Raw genomic sequence first — 18381 nt, forward strand, 5'->3', positions numbered from 1 at the left:
CAAACAAACAAACAAGCAAGCAAGCAAAGTAATCTGTAAAAAACAACAGCAAAATGATATTGTAATATCAAACAACCACGAGACAAGGAAAAATTGTTCTTTTTTTATGTTTTTCTGTTTTCGAGTTTTCTATACTGCTTTTGTTCCATTTGTTTGTTTGTTTTTTTCGGTTTCGTTTTTTTTATCCTTGTCTGTTATTTGTTTGTTCTGTTTTTTTTTTTGTTTTTTTTTTTGTCATAGAGTGAAGCCATGACCTTGAACTCGCTAGATTACTTGTATAAAGGATACCGACCTTCTATCTGTTTAGTGTATCAACGCTGTAGGCTACGAAACGCCTCCTATCCTAAATTGGACTAAATTACGTGTGCAGTTACGAACACACATAGCAAATAGATTGGCAGATTGAATAATGCCTTTGGAACTTATCCCAAGCTCTGCAGAAAAAAGTTAAGGTTCCGGCAGAGCGTGATGAATGGTCAGTAGTTCTTTCAAATAATCGGTTTTGTCTAGAATCCGCCAGAAAAATGACCTCCAGTACGACAGAACTGACCTTTTGATTAAAAAATAACAACAAGAAATCTTCTTGGAATTAGCCTAAAATGCTCTGAAATATCTATGGACCTCACTTTTCCCCTCCAAAAAGGTAACTCTAGACGAAATAAAATACGGAAAAAGCAAAGAAATTAAGAAAAAACAAGAAAAAGCAAACAAAAAATGCACCATTCGTTTGTGACCTTTAGCTATCGTGCATAATAGATTAGGGCTCTATCGAATCTTTTATTAATCAACATACTACGGTACGGCAACTTGAAACGTTTGCGAAACACACAAAAAAGAAGAAATATTGCCCAGGCTCAATGTGATACCACATTGCTCAGGTTCCATTAATGTAGGTCAAGAATTTTACAACTGTAAGAGGATTAACTATTTCATAATTTGAACTGTTTTAATTTTTTTTTTTTTTCTGATCTTTGACTGAAGCGAGTCAGAGTCATTTAGAGAAAAGACAGAAGAGAACACATTTGATTTCCGATCAAAGGTCGGGGGGAGTTTTGGGATGCTTTGAATCTCATTTTTATCAGAAAAAAATCTACTTTTTGGGGCAAAATTATGCTAATTCTCAAACAAGAATGTAGCAATACAGTTAGTGGTTGCTAATCTTGTAAAAAAAACACGTTTGAAATGCGCGTTTTACAGACGCGCAAACTGTTACTTGTATAAGTCGTTAATCGTCCGTCACTCGTTTACAGATTTTCTTTTCCCGTTATGGCTGTTTTGTTGTTCTATACAGCTTAACCAGCATTAGTTCAAGAATTTATTCTGGAATCTGGCTCGACAGTTGTTCGCAGTCTTTTTCTAAAAGGATGAATACCGCGAATAACCTCCAAGGGTTGACCAATCTTTAAATCTTCGAAGTATTTAAGTCTCCTAACCGATGCTGTCGAACTCAAGCATGCGAACCATTAACATTAGGGAATACAAAGTAATTTCATCACTTGAGAGCTTTCCATATGTAATTATAAAATCATCTGAAACAATTTGCAGTACTTGTATGGATGGTGTTAGAGAGAATTTTCATGTTGATATCTAGAAAAGGCCAATCCGGTGTTATGTAAGAAGAAGAAGGTAAATAAGATTAGAAGAGGAAAGCTGTTAACATATTGGTGATGACAGATGTCTAGTATTCTCGCGTCAGGTTATAGGGAGCTCTGGTTTCCTCGTATTAAATTTCTGACCTTTTAAAACATTAATTCACGTTCAGCAAGGAACTCTACATCTGTATAGTTCAACAGTCTCTACAAGTTAACTTCGGCGAAAAACAGCGACACTCTATTTCAAAAGATTGCTGGTATGCTCGCCAGCAGGAAGAGGGAATCTTTGGTTCACCTCATTAATTAGACAGTTTGACCCTGGATTTACGTTTGAAACCTGTGTGACTTGACTTGAGTGGTTTTACACATCAAACGCCGTCAGCCTTATGATGAGATCTTTACCATTCTCAGACGATCAAAAATGACTTCGGAATCTCCTCGGAACAACGTAGGGCCGGAACAAAGGCACTGTGGTAGCTGCTACTCCTCGAAACTTTTAATATTGGTTCTCTTCGTGCTCTATGCAATGTGCCAAGTTCAGATTTTTGTAAACAGAGAGGGTTCCCAAAAGGTTTCGCATATTTTGCGCGAAATTCAACAGGCTGACGAGCGCATTACGGACGTGGAGTTGTCATTAATCGAAGTGGAGAGCAAATTGGATTTTGTTCTCGCTGATTGGAGTAAAAAATCTGTTGTCCATAGCAGAATGAAGAGACAGAGTCGTTCGGCGTTTCGTCTCGAAATTCAGCGGCTGAGACGACAATTGAGGCATTTAGAACGCAGGTAAGACAATCAAATGTTTGATGTTTATTATGCTTTGTTTGGAGTACCTGTAGTTTACTGTTTCCATTGAAGAGTAAGTCTATCATTTAGACAAATACTAGACCGGTGAGCTGTTGAAAGCTGACGCATTTCTTGTGTGAGAATAAAGTAAATTTAACCTGAGCTCCCGCTGACATGTAAAGTCGATTTTGATCATTGCAATGTTTCAAGCGTTGAAATTTCCTTTTGAGAACGTATTCGATTTGTCGATTTAGTCTCTGTGGTTTAGATGAGACGAGATTACCAAAGATTGCTGAAAATGATCTTGTTCGCTCTGGTGCTGGTTTACAATTGCCTTATCTTTGCATGAGGTCTGGCAATTTTAAGTCTTCCACTGCAAGCTTTCATATGCTCGAAACATGTTTTTGGGTACCACCACACTCCAGCACTCGTTAATTTAAGCATCTGTCTTCCATACGTTTGAGAACACTTCAAGAGTTTGGAATTTTTCAGTTTGATATTTCATTTAAATGCATTAGATTTTCTTTTTCTCGCGTGCTTAAAAAAAGTGGCTTGCGGACATATTATTGGGTTGTGATACAGATTAATTTTAACCCTGTTAAAAGGATGATTAGAAAAGCACACAAAATCAATTAATTTTAGTGGGAAGTGAAACGCCTCGACTGAAACAGATTATTAAACCTGTTATAAAATTTAGTCGGCGATCAAGTTTATTATTTTTCTATTAGAAAAAAAAAATGGTGACTGATTTGAATTTAAAGACAAATTTTCACAAAGATAGTAAAAAATGTTGATATATGTCATCATGTTACATTTTCCCCCCACCTTTTTGAGTTGCTTAAAGAAAGCTCTTACCTTCAAACTGGACTTAAGAAAAATTCATGAGCTAATGTTTATCAAATCAGATCCGCTTTTGTTCCTAGAAACTTAAAGCTTTTCAGATGAAAAATTGTGATAACTTCAGGTTGGCCATTTCCTTTCTGAAACATTTTTAAGACATAGGTTGTTTGTTCTTCGTTTTAGACAGTTTATTGATTTTCCTGTTATATTGTGACGAGAACCTTGCTCTAACCTGCATCATTTCACCATCGTTTTTTCGCTCTTCAGTCTGCTTGCCTCAAAGTGATTCTCGTAACTCATCAAGAATCCGTCTTTCCATTCTCCTTCTTCACTCTGAACATTCTTTTGAATTCTTAAACACTTCCAGTGATGTCACGCCAGATGCTTTCGCACTCAGATTGCACGTTGTGACAGAACAAGGAACTTTTCATAATTTGGAGCCGTTCAACTTAAAAAAAAATTCACCATGTCTTCTGACTAGAAAATCCTACTTTTAAATGAAAAAATGAAACATGATGGTAGGGGCAAACTGTCATTTGGAAAGAGTAAGATTGGCACCTGAATAGAAGCTGCATACAAGTTTGGATTAGTATGTATCATCGTTGATGTTGGCCATGGGTACCGAAATTCTTGCCCTGTCTGTTTTGGCCGTTGGCTGTACTTAAATCTTGAGCCTGGAACTATTTCGGCTCCTTTCAGCGGTAAGATCGTCGGCCTACCGGTGGGATCGCCGGACCGCTAACACGGAGCCAAAAAGATTTTGGGCTCGAGATCGATCGGTTGTAACCCTCAAACGTCTTAGATTTTTTTATTACATGTCGAATGTCAAGCGTTTGGCTTAAGAAGATATATATATATATATATATTCGTTGGAAAGACAAACAGTTCATCACAGAAACCGGCCATAAGATAAAAAGAAAATTACCATAAAAAAAATAAAAAAAAAAAACCTCTCTGATTATATCATCTGTCGTGTCCTTATGAAGGTACTCGAGCGAAACGCAACAATCTCCAACGTTCAATCAGGGAAGCACATTTTGTTTCTTTTCCCTTCAAGAATTTGAAATGGCTGTTTATTTTTCTGTCAGCTGATGTGTGTGTTCTCTACCCCGGTCTGAATTTGTTGAGGTATTTAATAATGAAAAGCTTTCGGCCAAGGGAGTTCATCAACTCTTCGTCGACATCGTTTTCTTCTAAAAATTGTTCAGTATTTTATGACACAGATCTGTATTTAAAAATAATCAGTGAAGGAACAGGTATAGGTTACTTTAGCATACTCTTGATTGAAAACACTTTTTAGGATGATTCTTACGATAAGTTTGGTCGATAAGGGTTTAATAATTAGAAGAGGCACTCCATTGTGTTAAATAAACTTTGGGTATTTGTTAAATTTATGGTGTTTCAAACTAAATCAATGTCATTCGACAACACAAAGTGAAGCAAAAAGGAAAAAAAAACCTCCAACATGCAAATGTAAAGTTTCAAGTCGAAAAATAATACCTTGTTTGAAAGGAAAGGTTTTTGGTTAATGCTTTTTTGCACCCAAGAAGTAGGTAGCTTTTTTGGGTACGTGCGTGATAATACTAACAAACACGGTCAGGAACTCAAAATTAGAATTCCGTAACTAACGTTTTTTTTCCATATTAACAAAAGAGATTGACCTTTTTCTTTAGAGAAAATGTAGAATTGTGTCGCCTCGAGACAATGTCTGCTCCATTACAAGTCTATAATTTGTCTGCGCAAGCATTACTTACGAGATGTGGTTAACCTCTTTTTTTTTTTTCAAGATACTGCAGACTCGATGAATGTCTCTATCAGATTAAAATAATAGTGGATATATCTTTAAGTGGTATTGAAATATTGCAGGTACAGATAAAGATGTTCGCAAACAAGTGCCCTCTTCAATGAACGGATGAATAATAGAGGGGAAGTATTTTTAAATCATGCAATTGTCTCACCATGTTTTCCTTAATGGGGTAAAAGAACGAGGCGGATACCAATTAAAATCTTCTCTTCATGTCGCCAGCTCAATCTTTTGAAACAATTAGCGGCACGTTTTTTGAAAGTCCGCTCCTTGGAAAAAACAATAATTTCTAATTACTCCAGTTTCCGCACTTTACAAGTATTAAAAGCTCTGTAATTACTGTGTTTACCCCAACAGCGACTTATCATCTTCGCATACACCGAATGTTAATCCATTTCAATCAGCACCTCTTCTCCATACCGAGGCAAATGTCCAGTTTTCGATGACGTGCTACATACAAACTACTAATAGCGTGTTTTTGAAATACCACCCGCTAGAGATAAGATAAATGAGAAACCGCATCTTTAGATTACAACCTGGAGTTATTGCATTTAGATGGCACTGAAAACCGCAAACATGCAGAACTTTTCCGCCGAGCCGGCGTCTTCATTCGGGTAGGAGTGGTTTACCGTATTGACAAATTTTCTCTGTATTATAAATATATCAAAGGCGGAATTGAGGAAATGTTTCTGTGCGTTGATAGATAACTTTTCAGATAAAATATAAAATGTCTTTGTTGAATGTTATCTGAAATAACTTTCCTCGTGCATTTTCTTTAATTTAATTTCATCCCTGAGATCAACTTTTTTCCATTTTTTTTCTAGATATATCTTTATTTAAATTTGTGATATGTCTATAAAGTGCGATAGAAAGTGAAAAGTCTTCTTTCGTCGGATGGCCTCTCTGTAGTAAGACGAAAGTAAAATCTTTGATTGCGCAGTTGGTAATTTATTCCTTAAACGTTTAGTATTTTGGTAATTTTGATGAATATATCTCGTGGTTCTTCTGTCAACTTCAAACTATCCATGACAGCTTTAATCGTCCCTTAATTTTGTAGGACTTCCTGTTGATCTTTTAAAACTTCCCGTGCTTCGATGTCCAGAAATACTGTAACTACATAAATACTACATACGTGCGTCGAGTTGGCATGAACTACATAAACATTAATGACTTCGTATCATCTGTTTACCGATTCTATCGATGGTTGAGACGTCCTTACACAAACAGGCACCACAAGCAACGTTTCAAATGAGTGCAGAGGCATAAAATGCGCTCTGTTAAAAGGCCGACTCCGCGCCGCGGGCTCTAATTTTAACACTGCTATGTGTGGGCAGTGTCTCGAAACATTACTTGATTCGCCAGGCAAGTTATTAGAAGCAGGTGCATTTGACATCTTAAGCGTGACTGCAACTTGATTTGCTTAAAATGGAGATAATGTAGTACACAATTGGACGTTTTTATCACCGGTATTGATCTTTCTCAGACATTTTTAAGCCCACTCTCGCTCAATGCACGAGAGCAGGCCCAAGTTGTTTGTCGTCAAACACAGATGTGCACGAGATAAACAACTGAAGGCTTTCAGAAACTCTTCGCGATATGATTGAGTGAGTGAAGAGGTTTACCATGAAGACTGAAGAGTTGAAGTTAAAAGCATCCTTTACCAAAGATATTTCTGCTAATTCAGGGACACCATCGTCTAATTGCACTGTAAAAAAAGTGCCTTTACTTGTGCACAGTAGCGGTCCAAATGCGTCGAACAGATCCTACGTTTATCAGCCTAAGGTTCCCAAACCAAAGGCTGAACAATCCAGTTGTACAAGCATGAAAAATCCATGGATTGTCAGGAGTGCTGTAGCATTTGTTATGGTCATTGTCATCGTAATATTCGCATCTCTGCAAGGAAAAACTAGCACTGATTTGGAAAACACAAAGGCCAGAGTCAAAGAGCTTGAATCTGTGGTCGAGTCTCTAAGTGAAAATATTCTAATTCTGGAAATGAGGTAAGAACTATCTTAAGTTGTTTAGAGGTGAGAGGCGTTTGTGAACTCGAAAACAGTGAGAACTTTTGAAATTATGTCTGAGCCTGTGAAAATTTCTCTTTCAAGACTTTGTGGCAGATGATAGCTCAATATTTAACTTCCGTGTATGGATGCGTTCGAATCACTTTAGCTGCATGTTTTTAATAGGCAGAAATGGAATTTCTTGTGCTCAGTTTACTGCAATAAAAAGCGTTTATCGAAGAATGTTCTTCCTCGCCGTGGGTGTTCTAGACATTAACATAGCACTGCGGTCAAACTTTTCCACTAAAATTTTATTTCTGAGTTGCAGATAACGCATTGGTTTGACTTGAGCAGTAATGCAGCGTTTTTCGCACATTTGAAACCTACCGGAGTAATCTTTTCCTGAACAAATAGTGTGAAATGAGCTAACAGAAGATTAATTCGCTGGGCGAAATTGTGTGGTTGTTTTAAAACTATATGATCTTCACATACACACAGCAATTATTTCATTCAACAGCCGTTTAGATTGATTCTCAGCTGGAATTGGAGCAATTTTCTGAGTTAACAGGGTTCCCCTGACACACAGCGAAAGGTTACGTTCATTAACCACCATGTTTTAGATTCGAAGCGCTGAGTCACGTTTTTGTAAGGCGCGCTAGCGGAGTACCATGTGGTTGTCATTTCGCCTCGCTACCTGTTCATTAATGAAATTTTTATGACTTCATCAGTGGTTTTGTGTGATTCTCTTTACAAGTCTGGTTGGAGAGTGACAGCTTTTAAGAAACGCGAAGTTGGCGGTATTTCAGCTCACAAGACGCCATAATGATTTCGTAAATTTTTGCTAAATTCTCTTCCGAAGAAAGAACTAAAACGGACTATTTTTCCTGAAAATAAAGGGAAAACAACACCAGAAATCTTTCAGGTTCTTAATGAGTTTTTCCATTATTCTAAAACCTATTATTTTCAATTAAACCTTTTAGCTGGTCGTAAAACGACCGACATTTTTTATTCAGGTCAGATTAGAAATGGAAATCACAGTGGAAATGTGCAGCAATTAATCACCACGTCCCATTGTGTTAGGACATTATTTGTAACACTTAGCCCATTGAGCAAACAGAATGCTCTAGAGCAGGTGTTTTGCAATCCATAACTTTCAAATCACTTTAAGATTTATGAATAACGAAAATATCGAGAGAGCAGAAATGGTTGTGTCTCAGAGTGAGTGGGCAGAATTACTTATCCTTTAAGATGCTACCAAAGGTCTTCGGTGTGAAATTAATAATCTGTAACTATCTTAATGCCACCATAGCTTAAATACAGATGAATTTGTATTTTTTTTTTTCAATTTAAGTGGAATTTTAACGTCTGTAAAAGCAGCAATTCACCGTCTTATACACTCCTAGTTTAAGACTAGTGTAACTCGTGTATTGGACTTTTTCGTTTATCGTATCGTTTTAGATTTTAGGATTACATCCCCCCAAAGGAAAGGGGTCAGTAATTTATAAGACAACGTTTTTATTATTATTTCAAGGGAAATCAAGTTTTAGCCAACTTGTTTCATAGACTGAAAAATCACCTTTTAGTTAAGAGATACCCAGTGTTCATTGCTTGCTCGTACATGTCGCGTATTTTCTTCTCATTTGGCTGCCGTTTTGTCAGTTTGGTTTTGAAAATAACCTTTCCATTAATTTTTTCCTTTTTTTTTTCTACGACACTGTTAGTTTTTTGCGGATATCAGAATCTCATTAGATGAAGTTTTCTTTCTGGACAAAAATTAAATGGATTGTCGCCCTTCAAATAAAACGTTCTAGTCAAATCCTTCGCAGAGTTTCACAAGATCATTAATAATATGAACCAGTTTAGCAAACAAGCAAAAAAATTAGTATGAGGAAAATATTTTCATTGAAGTTGAACCTATATGTAAAGTAAGACTCCCTTTATGATCCCGTAAAATTTCAATAATGTTTGCCTTTCCTTCCCAAATTTGTTTTGTTGAGAGACTTAAAGTGCGCTTGGATTCTCTATATCACACTATTTTGAGATCTTAACAGTAATACAAGAAGGAAAATATTTTAATGGATTGTAAATACACTCCACTCACTTCACCTCCACACACGTTTATGAAAGTTAACTAAATTAGCTAAAAAATATTCCAAATTTCAAAATATTTCAAAACTGTCGGCTTTGTGCAGAATAGGGCCACAAAGAAAAATATATTCACAGGAAATACCTGTGAATGTATGCAGGGAGTGTGTATATTTTGATTTATCCTTCTCAAATTTCCGTGCCGTGAATGCACAATCGTAGTTTCATTGGAGCACTTTGCAAACCTAAAAGATAATTTTTTGCCTTTTCATGAAGCCTCTGGCTGGATATTTGATGGATTGTTGAACCAGCTATTGACCGAGATTACACGGTTCATAAAATATCTAACATCCAGTGCAGTCATATCCACCTCACGCCTAGTCGACACCAACTCTCACAATTAAATGAAATGCATAATATTTGATTTAAATTTCAGCCTACCGGCGGGGATCATTTCTTTACGTAAATGTTGCTTGTAGGAGCTTATAGTTCAAGAATTAGCTAACTTTCACTACCAACCACTTTGATGCCTAACTTGTCAGACTTTTTTAGGGTAGAGATACGGAATCATTAACCACTTATACCCTAACATCAGTATGTAATTCTACATACTTTTCTCTTTACATTTCCTATGGTAGTGACCAGAAGAATTTGTTTCACCTCCAATAGTTAGCGATCATTTTTCTTATTCTCGTGACCTTAATGTTTGATTGGAGGGTGATAATTTAAGGAGAAATTAGATGCTAGTCACTCTTATAGGGTTCAGGGATATCAGTTGAACTCCAGTCATTGCCCAACAATTGAAACCCAAATTTTAAAAGAAGTATTTTTTCGAGCTTTTTATTTATGGATTCGCACAGTGTAAAGGCGAGAGAACAATAGGACACGTAGTCCCCTACTAGGTTCACCCACCTAAACCAACCCCAACCCACCCATCCCACCCCAGGGGAGGACATCCATCACACAGTAATCTCGTGCGTGGGAAATTAACGTCTCTTACCCCTAACCCTGCAGGAGGCGGGACCTCCATTTATTCATCCCTATCCGAGAAGACTAGAATATCTAACCATTTCTTGATGTTATAGAGAGGTAGCATATTCTTCTCAATTATTTTAAGACCTTGAGTGTTGGTCCGGCCGGGGCGCGAACTTTCGACCTCTCGCTCAACAGTCCAGCGCTCTCCCGCACAACAGTCCAGCGCTCTCCCGCACAACAGTCCAGCGCTCTCCCACACAACAGTCCAGCGCTCTCCCGCACAACAATCTAGCGCTCTCCCGCACAACAGTCCAGCGCTCTCCCACACAACAGTCCAGCGCTCTCCCGCACAACAGTCCAGTGCTCTTCCGCACAACAGTCTAGCGCTCTCCAACACAACAGTCCAGCGCTCTCCCACACAACAGTCTAGCGCTCTCCCGCACAACAGTCCAGCGCTCTCCCACACAACAGTCCAGCGCTCTCCCGCACAACAGTCTAGCGCTCTCCCGCACAACAGTCCAGCGCTCTCCCACACAACAGTCCAGCGCTCTCCCGCACAACAGTCCAGTGCTCTTCCGCACAACAGTCTAGCGCTCTCCCACACAACAGTCCAGCGCTCTCCCACACAACAGTCTAGCGCTCTCCCACACAACAGTCCAGCGCTCTCCCACACAACAGTCTAGCGCTCTCCTGCACAACAGTCTAGCGCTCTCCCGCACAACAGTCCAGTGCTCTTCCGCACAACAGTCTAGCGCTCTCCCACACAACAGTCTAGCGCTCTCCCGCACAACAGTCTAGCGCTCTCCCGCACAACAGTCCAGCGCTCTCCCACACAACAGTCCAGCGCTCTCCCGCACAACAGTTCAGTGCTCTTCCGCACAACAGTCCATTGCTCTATTTATTGAGCTAACCGGGAGGCTCAAGAGAATACACACCTTTTCGTGACGCTTCATAACTTATTTTTCTTAATCCTTTTCAGACTACAATGCGCTACGTCAGATAACAATACTGACGAGAGAGGGAGACCATGTCCCTCTAAGACAGGAGGTAAGACAAGTCTTAAATGATAGTTCATTAACTCATTACAATAATTTAATTCAGAACATTTCACTCGACATCCACCAAATAGTTTAGTCAAGTCCGCGATTGGTCTAAGCGCGTCACGTGACTAAGTATGTTCCAGCTAACACTGGGCAACATCCAATGATATTCTCCCACCAATATACCTCACTTTCATAAGCCTATGTCTAACACGTAAAATTGATTTCGAAAGAGGAGTTTGTTGTTACTGCGAAGGAAAACACAAATATATTTCTTCATACTATATTTTTTTTTCTTGTTTCCTTTTTTCTCTTGGTCGGAAAAGAGAAAAAATGATTTTTCAGGCGCTGGACAAATCATTTGAATGATAACAATCACAAAACTCTCCTTAAGACGCGAAAATATACCCGGATATGCATTATTCCTTGTACATTATATTCACACCTCTCTGCGAACGTCGCTCTAAGAAAGCTTTTCGCTGTTCTGAATTTGACAAGGGGAGATTGCCAAGCATAAATTGCTCCAAACTGAAGACATTGTTCATGAACAATGAGCATGGTCTCCCAGTTCGGGTTGTACCGTTGAGTTTTTGGACAAGACACGTAAGAAGCCTACTGCCCCTCCCCCCCTTTCACCTTATCCCGCCCCCAAATTCGGACTATAAATAAAAGGTGCATGAACTTGGTTGGAAAACACGCCAAAATGCTCAGGGCAAGTTTGCGAGGGACAAGCATTCCACCCACGATTTGGGGGGATTTAACATTGCTCTCGTCGCTTTATGGCAGCTATAGACCATGTAGCCTCTAAAAAATTGACCCTAATATTTTGCAAACTAAGTGACTGACAGTTGATACACATTGCTCCGCGTATTTTGTTTTCAAACAGCCAGAACAGGTTTTCTAAAGAACAAGCGTAAAGGAGATAAAACAACTTCAACAAGTAGGCCCACCGCCAAACCGACAACACTCGGGAGAAAATCTAACCAAGGTGGGGAAAACCTCATGGCATTGAGTCAAACAGGACTAAAGCAAAAGCGGACCACCATTTATACTCGCTGGGGAAAGTCAAGATGCGAAGATGTCAGATCATCAGATATATACACTGTGTATTCAGGTCAGTCTATGGTTCTTCTGGTTATTCTGTTTAACAAACTCAAGTGTAAAATGACTAGTGATCCCCATTCTCCATAATTCCAACCCTATAACTTCCAGAAATAATCGAATTTCAAATTCCCTTTAACGCATCGTTTTATCTAAGCCCATAATTTTTCATCTGGAATGAGTCAGTGTAAAAGCTAAAAAGTGATGATAATGTGAGATGTTATCATTTCTTCTGGCGGGATTTAGTATGCAGATGCCTTTGTTTCCTCCATTGATTTCATGTTAAAAAAAAACAAAAGTGATACTCTTATTTCTTAGTTTTGTTACTCTTTCTCTTTCCCCCTTTTTTCTACTTTTGCTTACTAGATAGTACCTTGCACACATCCGGCTTCGGTTGGTCTACCATGGAAAAAAAACCTTTTGCTTTGTTTTTTACTTAAGTATGGTTTATTCCCGCACCCCTAGGCCAGCTTCAGGACCAGGTAAACTCATTACCACTTAATGAAATGTGTTTTATCACTTAGGAAGAGTGGCTACCTTGCACTCAGAAACCAATTCTGCGGTTGGCTCGGAATATCTGTGTGTTCCGGACAGCTTGGAATACACTGATCGAAGACACATGACAAGTGGACTTTACCTATCACCGGTTCGTTTCGGCATGAATATGAGCGTTTTCAGACCGTTTAGTGAGGAAAATTGCAGAAAATTTCCAAGTAAATGCAAGTTGTTCAGGGAACTCGATCCAAGTTATTTCAGAGAACTCGAAATGTTCCAAGTCCCTTGTGCGGTGTGCAGGCACGAAAAACGCTCAGCCACGCTCGTCACCCCGGGACGCAATTCGTGTTATCCATACTGGTTTAAAATATATCACGGAGTTTTAATGACACGGCAGAGTGGAACTGCAAGATCGGAGCACATCTGTGTTGATTACGACGCGGATGGTATCCCTGGTACCAATACCACTGACACAAAGGGCCCCTTTATACAGTTTGTCGCGTACAAGTGTAATAAACCTTACTGTCCTCAGGACACGGAAATTCCACGGGCGTTGACATGCGTTGTGTGCACACTCTAAAAATGACATACGTAGTGGTTCAGATATATAACATTTTGAGTCTTGGCTTCGTTTGGAAATTCCCAACGCCATAGCCCTCAAGTACAGCGACAACAAAGGACAAATCGTGAAGAGGTCATTGGCGAAAGAAGCTACCTACTTTACACACCTCACATATACTCGGCTTCAAGACATGGTATGAAGGAGATTACATGGACAGATGGTATCTTGGCATCACGACACAAAATGCAATTTTCGGCCCGAAAAAAAGCGCTGCTGTATTTGAAAGACATAGTTCAAGAAGGGCAAAGAAGTATATACTCATTTAGACACAGCTGTGAACGTATAGTTTATAACTTCGTAATTATTCTGAGCAATGCCTATAGTTAACAATTAGATTACGGGCTCGAGATTTCTATTGCGTGATTTTTGAAATAAAGAAATCAAGATCAAATAATCTAATTGTTTCAGTAGAAATCTACCAGTTATTGAAAACATGTGAAGACATGTTTCATGTTTTAATTTTGTTTACAATCGCAGGCAGTCATGCCACTCCCTATCTATTGCGCAATAGGTAGAGAGCAGCATAGCGAATGAAATTGCAGCATTGTAATAGAACGCTGGTGAATTTGTACTACTGTTGATTAGAAATGGAACGAAAGGCTAGCGCAAAGAGAAATAGAGTATATAATTTTAAGTATTTAAACGACTGCATCACGTTAAGAAATCCATATCCAGCTTTGACATGGCCAGCCAGTAAGGGAGCAGTAACACAAGAGAGCTTTCTTTGACTCGCTATTGAGCACTGGTGCAACTCAGATGTTTCACGAAGTAAAGAGACACTCCGGTATAGAAAACGGTTTTAGTGAATATAAAAAAAAAGAATCTATCATCTATGTACCTACCGCCTCCCATCGAACATACTGGAAGGGGAAATCTAGATTCTGTGTTCCTGATCAGCTAGGAATGGAAGACGATGATACACGTTGCAAGAGACCATAAGAACTGCAACAACCTCCTTGCAGACTATACAAAAAAATACAGAGAGCCACGAAATGAAAATAAGATATTCACGCTGGTTGTAAGAGCATCATTTTTAGTCGCGGGTCGTACAGGATGCATCTCTGAAATTGGCTTGTGAATACAAGACAAGTATCACAAGGTCTCACTGAATTATTTTGCTTAGTTTATGTAATAACATATCATATTCGAAGTTATTTGTGCGGCGCGGTGCCTTAAGACACTGAGTATCGCTTGGTTAGAAAGTAAATAACTTCTTAAGCAAAGTTAAACGACTTACTATTTCCCTCTGACGGTAGATTCAAATACTGTAGTACAGTTTTATCATGAGTAATAGTTTTACTTTAAAAGCGCTCTTCGAGAGATATATGAATTTATTCGATTACAGCTTATTCTTTTTTTGGGGCGCCCATTCACTACTTCTACAATTCCCAAGCCACTTTTTTAGATCGTTCAAAATCCTCCTAGACCTCTTGGCATCACGTGTATCATGGGTGCCAGCAAATATCAAGACTGGGTCCTGTAACCTGAAAATTTTGGGGCTCAAAGTGAATTATGGGCAATCTGTAGGAAGCTAACTGCCTCAGTTGATAAAGGATTGCATTGACTTTCACCGGTCTTACTCAGTGTAACGAGTAACTTCAATTTGGAGGATGTAGTTTTTGGCCATGATACTGGCCAAAATTAAATATATCAAGCACTGAACATTTCAGATGGGAAAAGTAATGAATTAAAATAAAACTTCTACAATGATCCTTCAGATAAGATTTGTCTTTTATTAGTGACGCAAATGTGTTCCTTTTCGGTTTATAACACCTAGGTCACGTTTCTTTTCATCTTTCGCGGTTAACGATCCTAAAATGGAACAGCTCGAGGTGGCGAATTGCTGAATAGTACAGTAGACAAGTTTCACAAGGCAGTGGTAACGACAAATTTTTTTGAATGGAATAATTACATAATCCAACCTGTTTTAAACGGCACCGTATTGAAAGGTCCCCCTGTATCTAGCGTTCGCAAGTTCAAAGTCCCAAAATTTTTAACACTTAAAATGAAACGCATGGTGTTGGAAATTGATGGGTAGAAATCGAATTCTTACAAAATCTTGTGGCAGTGCAAACAACATGAGCAAATGAATGACTTATTTTTAGGCGTGCAACTACTGACAACCATCCATTTACTCAAACTTCTAGTGTTTATGTACCGCGTGTTTGACACCCTTAACAACCGTTACTCTCAAGTGAGACCTTCCCCGCAATACTTACTTCCGCAAACGATTATTCTTTGACTGATATGTCCTATATTCGAAGCCGTATCTGTTTAAGACAATGTAGATTGTTGTACCTGCCGCAGACGGTGAGGGTTGTGGTACTACCGGAGCCGGTCTAAGGAGAGTAGTCATATATGAGTATAAGATACATGACATGTATAACGGAGTGGATGCTGGTCAACCATACAGTATTATCCATCTTTCGAAACTCTCAAGCCCGCCTTCACTGCTATAAATTAGAACGAAGTGACTGATTCACATTTGAGTCCGTTTGAATTCTTTCAGGAAGTATGTCTTTTACTGCAGTCAGCCAAGATTATTGGAGTAAGATGGAAAGGTTTACAATCAGAGAAAGATGTAAGTTAATGTTCAACAACGAGCTCTTGAGCGATGTGAAGTTTGTTGTGCGAGACACTGAGGCCGGAAGTGAAAGTATGAAGACGATTCCAGCTCACAAGTTCGTGTTGGCGATCAGCAGCCCAGTATTTTACGCCATGTTCTACGGTGAACTAGCAGAGACGAAAGACTCCATCAAAATCTCTGACTGCGAATATCAAAGCTTGTTGGAGTTGTTCCGTTTCATTTACAGCGATGAAGTGATTTTGAACGCCGACAATGTTATGCAAGTGTTGTATTTGGCGAAGAAATACATACTCTCTTCTCTTGTTGACAAGTGCACAAAATACCTGGGAGAGAACGTGGATGCTTCAAACGTGTTTCATGTCCTGCCAGGGGCACAGAAATATGAAGAGAAAGATCTGGTGGATAAATGCTGGAAAGTGATCGATGAGCATGGAGATGAAGCAATAAAATCGGATGTTTTCGTCGCAATCGAGAAATCTTTGCTGGAAGAATTAGTGGAGAGAGACTCTTTAAATGTTACAGAGGTGGAGTTATTTAAAGCTGTGGACTATTGGGCTGGACATGAATGTGAAAAGAAAAACCTGGCACTAGAAGGATCCGTGAAGAGAAGAATTCTTGGAGAAAGGATAGTCAAGGCGATTCGCTTCCCGGTTATGGAGCTGAAGGAATTCGCCAAATATGTACTTGATTGCGACATATTGACACGAGAAGAGACCTACAACCTGATGAAGTATCTTAGTGGTGTGCCTCATAAACCAGTAGAATTTCTGGAAACGAAAAGAGGTGGGTCACCACAAAGTCTAAGAAGATTCGCTGCATTAGGAAGCGCGATGGAGTATCCTTTCGACTCCATGAGTCATTCAATTACTCTTTCGGTTAACAAGATAATTGAACTTCAAGCTGTTCGTTTATTTGGTAGTGAGAACAATATGTATGATGTGGCACTAGTTATCATTGATAATGATGGTTTTGTTTTGGCTGATGTGATTGGCACTTTTTCATCTATACCTATGCAAAGTGACATAGGAGACTATCACGGCTTTGACTTAACATTTGAGCCTGCACCTGTTTTGCAAGCAAACACAGATTACATTTTCACGGCCGAGATTGAAGGTCCGCTATCCTGGTATGGAAAAGGTGGAGTGTCCTGCAAAGAACAGGCTGGCCTTACTTTCTCCTTTAAACATTCTTCTCACTTTTCCGCATGCTATAGTGATGTTGCTGAAGGACAATTTGCTGAGTTAAAATATAAATCAATGTAATCATAAATTACCAAGTTTGAAGTTGCGTCATCTGCAAACTTGTATTTTCATGGATGCCTATTATCATTTGTATCATAGTAAACATTGTACACATCGTCTGATAGGTCAATGTGGTACTGGCCATGGTAACTAGATCCGGGACCTTCGTAGTATATGTTGACGAGAGGAGAATACAACAGAGCGGTTTCATATTGACTTTGTGTCCTTTACTTTGTTACAAATACTACAGCCAATTCAGTCTAAAGTAGATACTTAATCAGGTTATAAAGCATGCATGTAGCTGGCTATGTCATAAAAGCAATAGAGCGCAATTTTCCCGGGCTCTAGAACGTGATAAAGCCACTTGCGAGGTTGAGAGAACACTCGGAAAGATTATAAATTACTCGCCTTCGGCACGTGATTTATAGGTTTTCCTTTTTTGCACTGCTGGTACTCTCATTCAAGACCATTCCCTATCACTCAGTCCTGGAAACGACTATCATTCTTGAAAGAGCTGGAGTTGTGATGTTGACTTAGGTTCTTATATGTGACAAAAATTGCATGAATAAAGACACGAATTCATATATTCATTGTGAAAATTGCGGGTTCGTTTGATGCTTTTAACGCCATTTTGCATGGCACATACACGACAATCGTAGAATACAAAGCCTATGATGTAGACTGAACCAGAGGCATTGTTGGCCTAAAAGAGGTTTAGAGAAGAAATGGTTTCAAATTTTGATTTTGACTCCTGTTGCAGGACTCACAAAACAATTGTCCAAGGTTCAAATTGGAATTGTGGTCGTTCGCCTGAAAAAAATACCACTTTCTTCTTATTGCATCTCACCACTCAAAGACCCCACTTACACAATCTAAATGGCTAACACCCACCTAATCTAAATTTAGATCAGTGGGTTCAAGCCGTGTCAAATGATCATCTAATACCCCATTCACACCAAAGCCTAAACATGCTTTAAAGCTGTTTTGTTAAACATGGTTTAACACAACAGCTCCATAGAAGCTGCTCAAATCAATATTTGGTTGACTTCAAATGTGGCACTTTGAAAATACAATTTAGCAATTGCTTGAATCTTGTGGAAAATTTAGTTTTTCAGTTCTCTGCTTCTGATTTTTATTCAGTTAAACCTGGTTTAACTAAACAAGTTTTCTGGTGTGAATGGGGTATAAGTCTTCCCAGTAGCTTATTAAATATGTA

The 18381-nt window shown here is 38.9% G+C and overlaps 2 protein-coding genes across 4 annotated transcripts; both read left to right on the forward strand.

The window, feature by feature from the left end:
* The first annotated feature begins 1751 nt into the window (after window positions 1-1751).
* LOC111319569 (uncharacterized) lies at window positions 1752-15059 on the forward strand. 3 transcript variants are annotated; one of them, XM_022922317.2, is made up of 5 exons: window positions 5169-5633; window positions 6077-7019; window positions 11059-11126; window positions 12006-12233; window positions 12745-15059. In XM_022922317.2, exons 2-5 carry the CDS (start codon window positions 6643-6645, stop codon window positions 13293-13295), a joined length of 1224 nt encoding a protein of 407 aa, XP_022778052.2. In that variant the 5' UTR covers window positions 5169-5633; window positions 6077-6642; the 3' UTR covers window positions 13296-15059. The 3 variants fall into 3 exon arrangements, with proteins under 3 accessions (XP_022778058.2, XP_022778052.2, XP_088587942.1); XM_022922323.2 differs by lacking the exons at window positions 5169-5633; window positions 6077-7019 and adding an exon at window positions 1752-2375; XM_088731816.1 differs by lacking the exon at window positions 5169-5633 and having other exon boundaries at window positions 5793-7019.
* Window positions 15060-15595: 536 nt separating this feature from the next.
* LOC111319278 (BTB/POZ domain-containing protein 6) lies at window positions 15596-17381 on the forward strand. Its single transcript, XM_022922086.2, has one exon. It carries the CDS (start codon window positions 15852-15854, stop codon window positions 17184-17186), a length of 1335 nt encoding a protein of 444 aa, XP_022777821.1. The 5' UTR covers window positions 15596-15851; the 3' UTR covers window positions 17187-17381.
* The last annotated feature ends 1000 nt before the right edge of the window (window positions 17382-18381 follow it).

Source organism: Stylophora pistillata, chromosome 8 (genome assembly GCF_964205215.1).
Source record: "Stylophora pistillata chromosome 8, jaStyPist1.2, whole genome shotgun sequence".
Taxonomy (NCBI): domain Eukaryota; kingdom Metazoa; phylum Cnidaria; class Anthozoa; order Scleractinia; family Pocilloporidae; genus Stylophora; species Stylophora pistillata.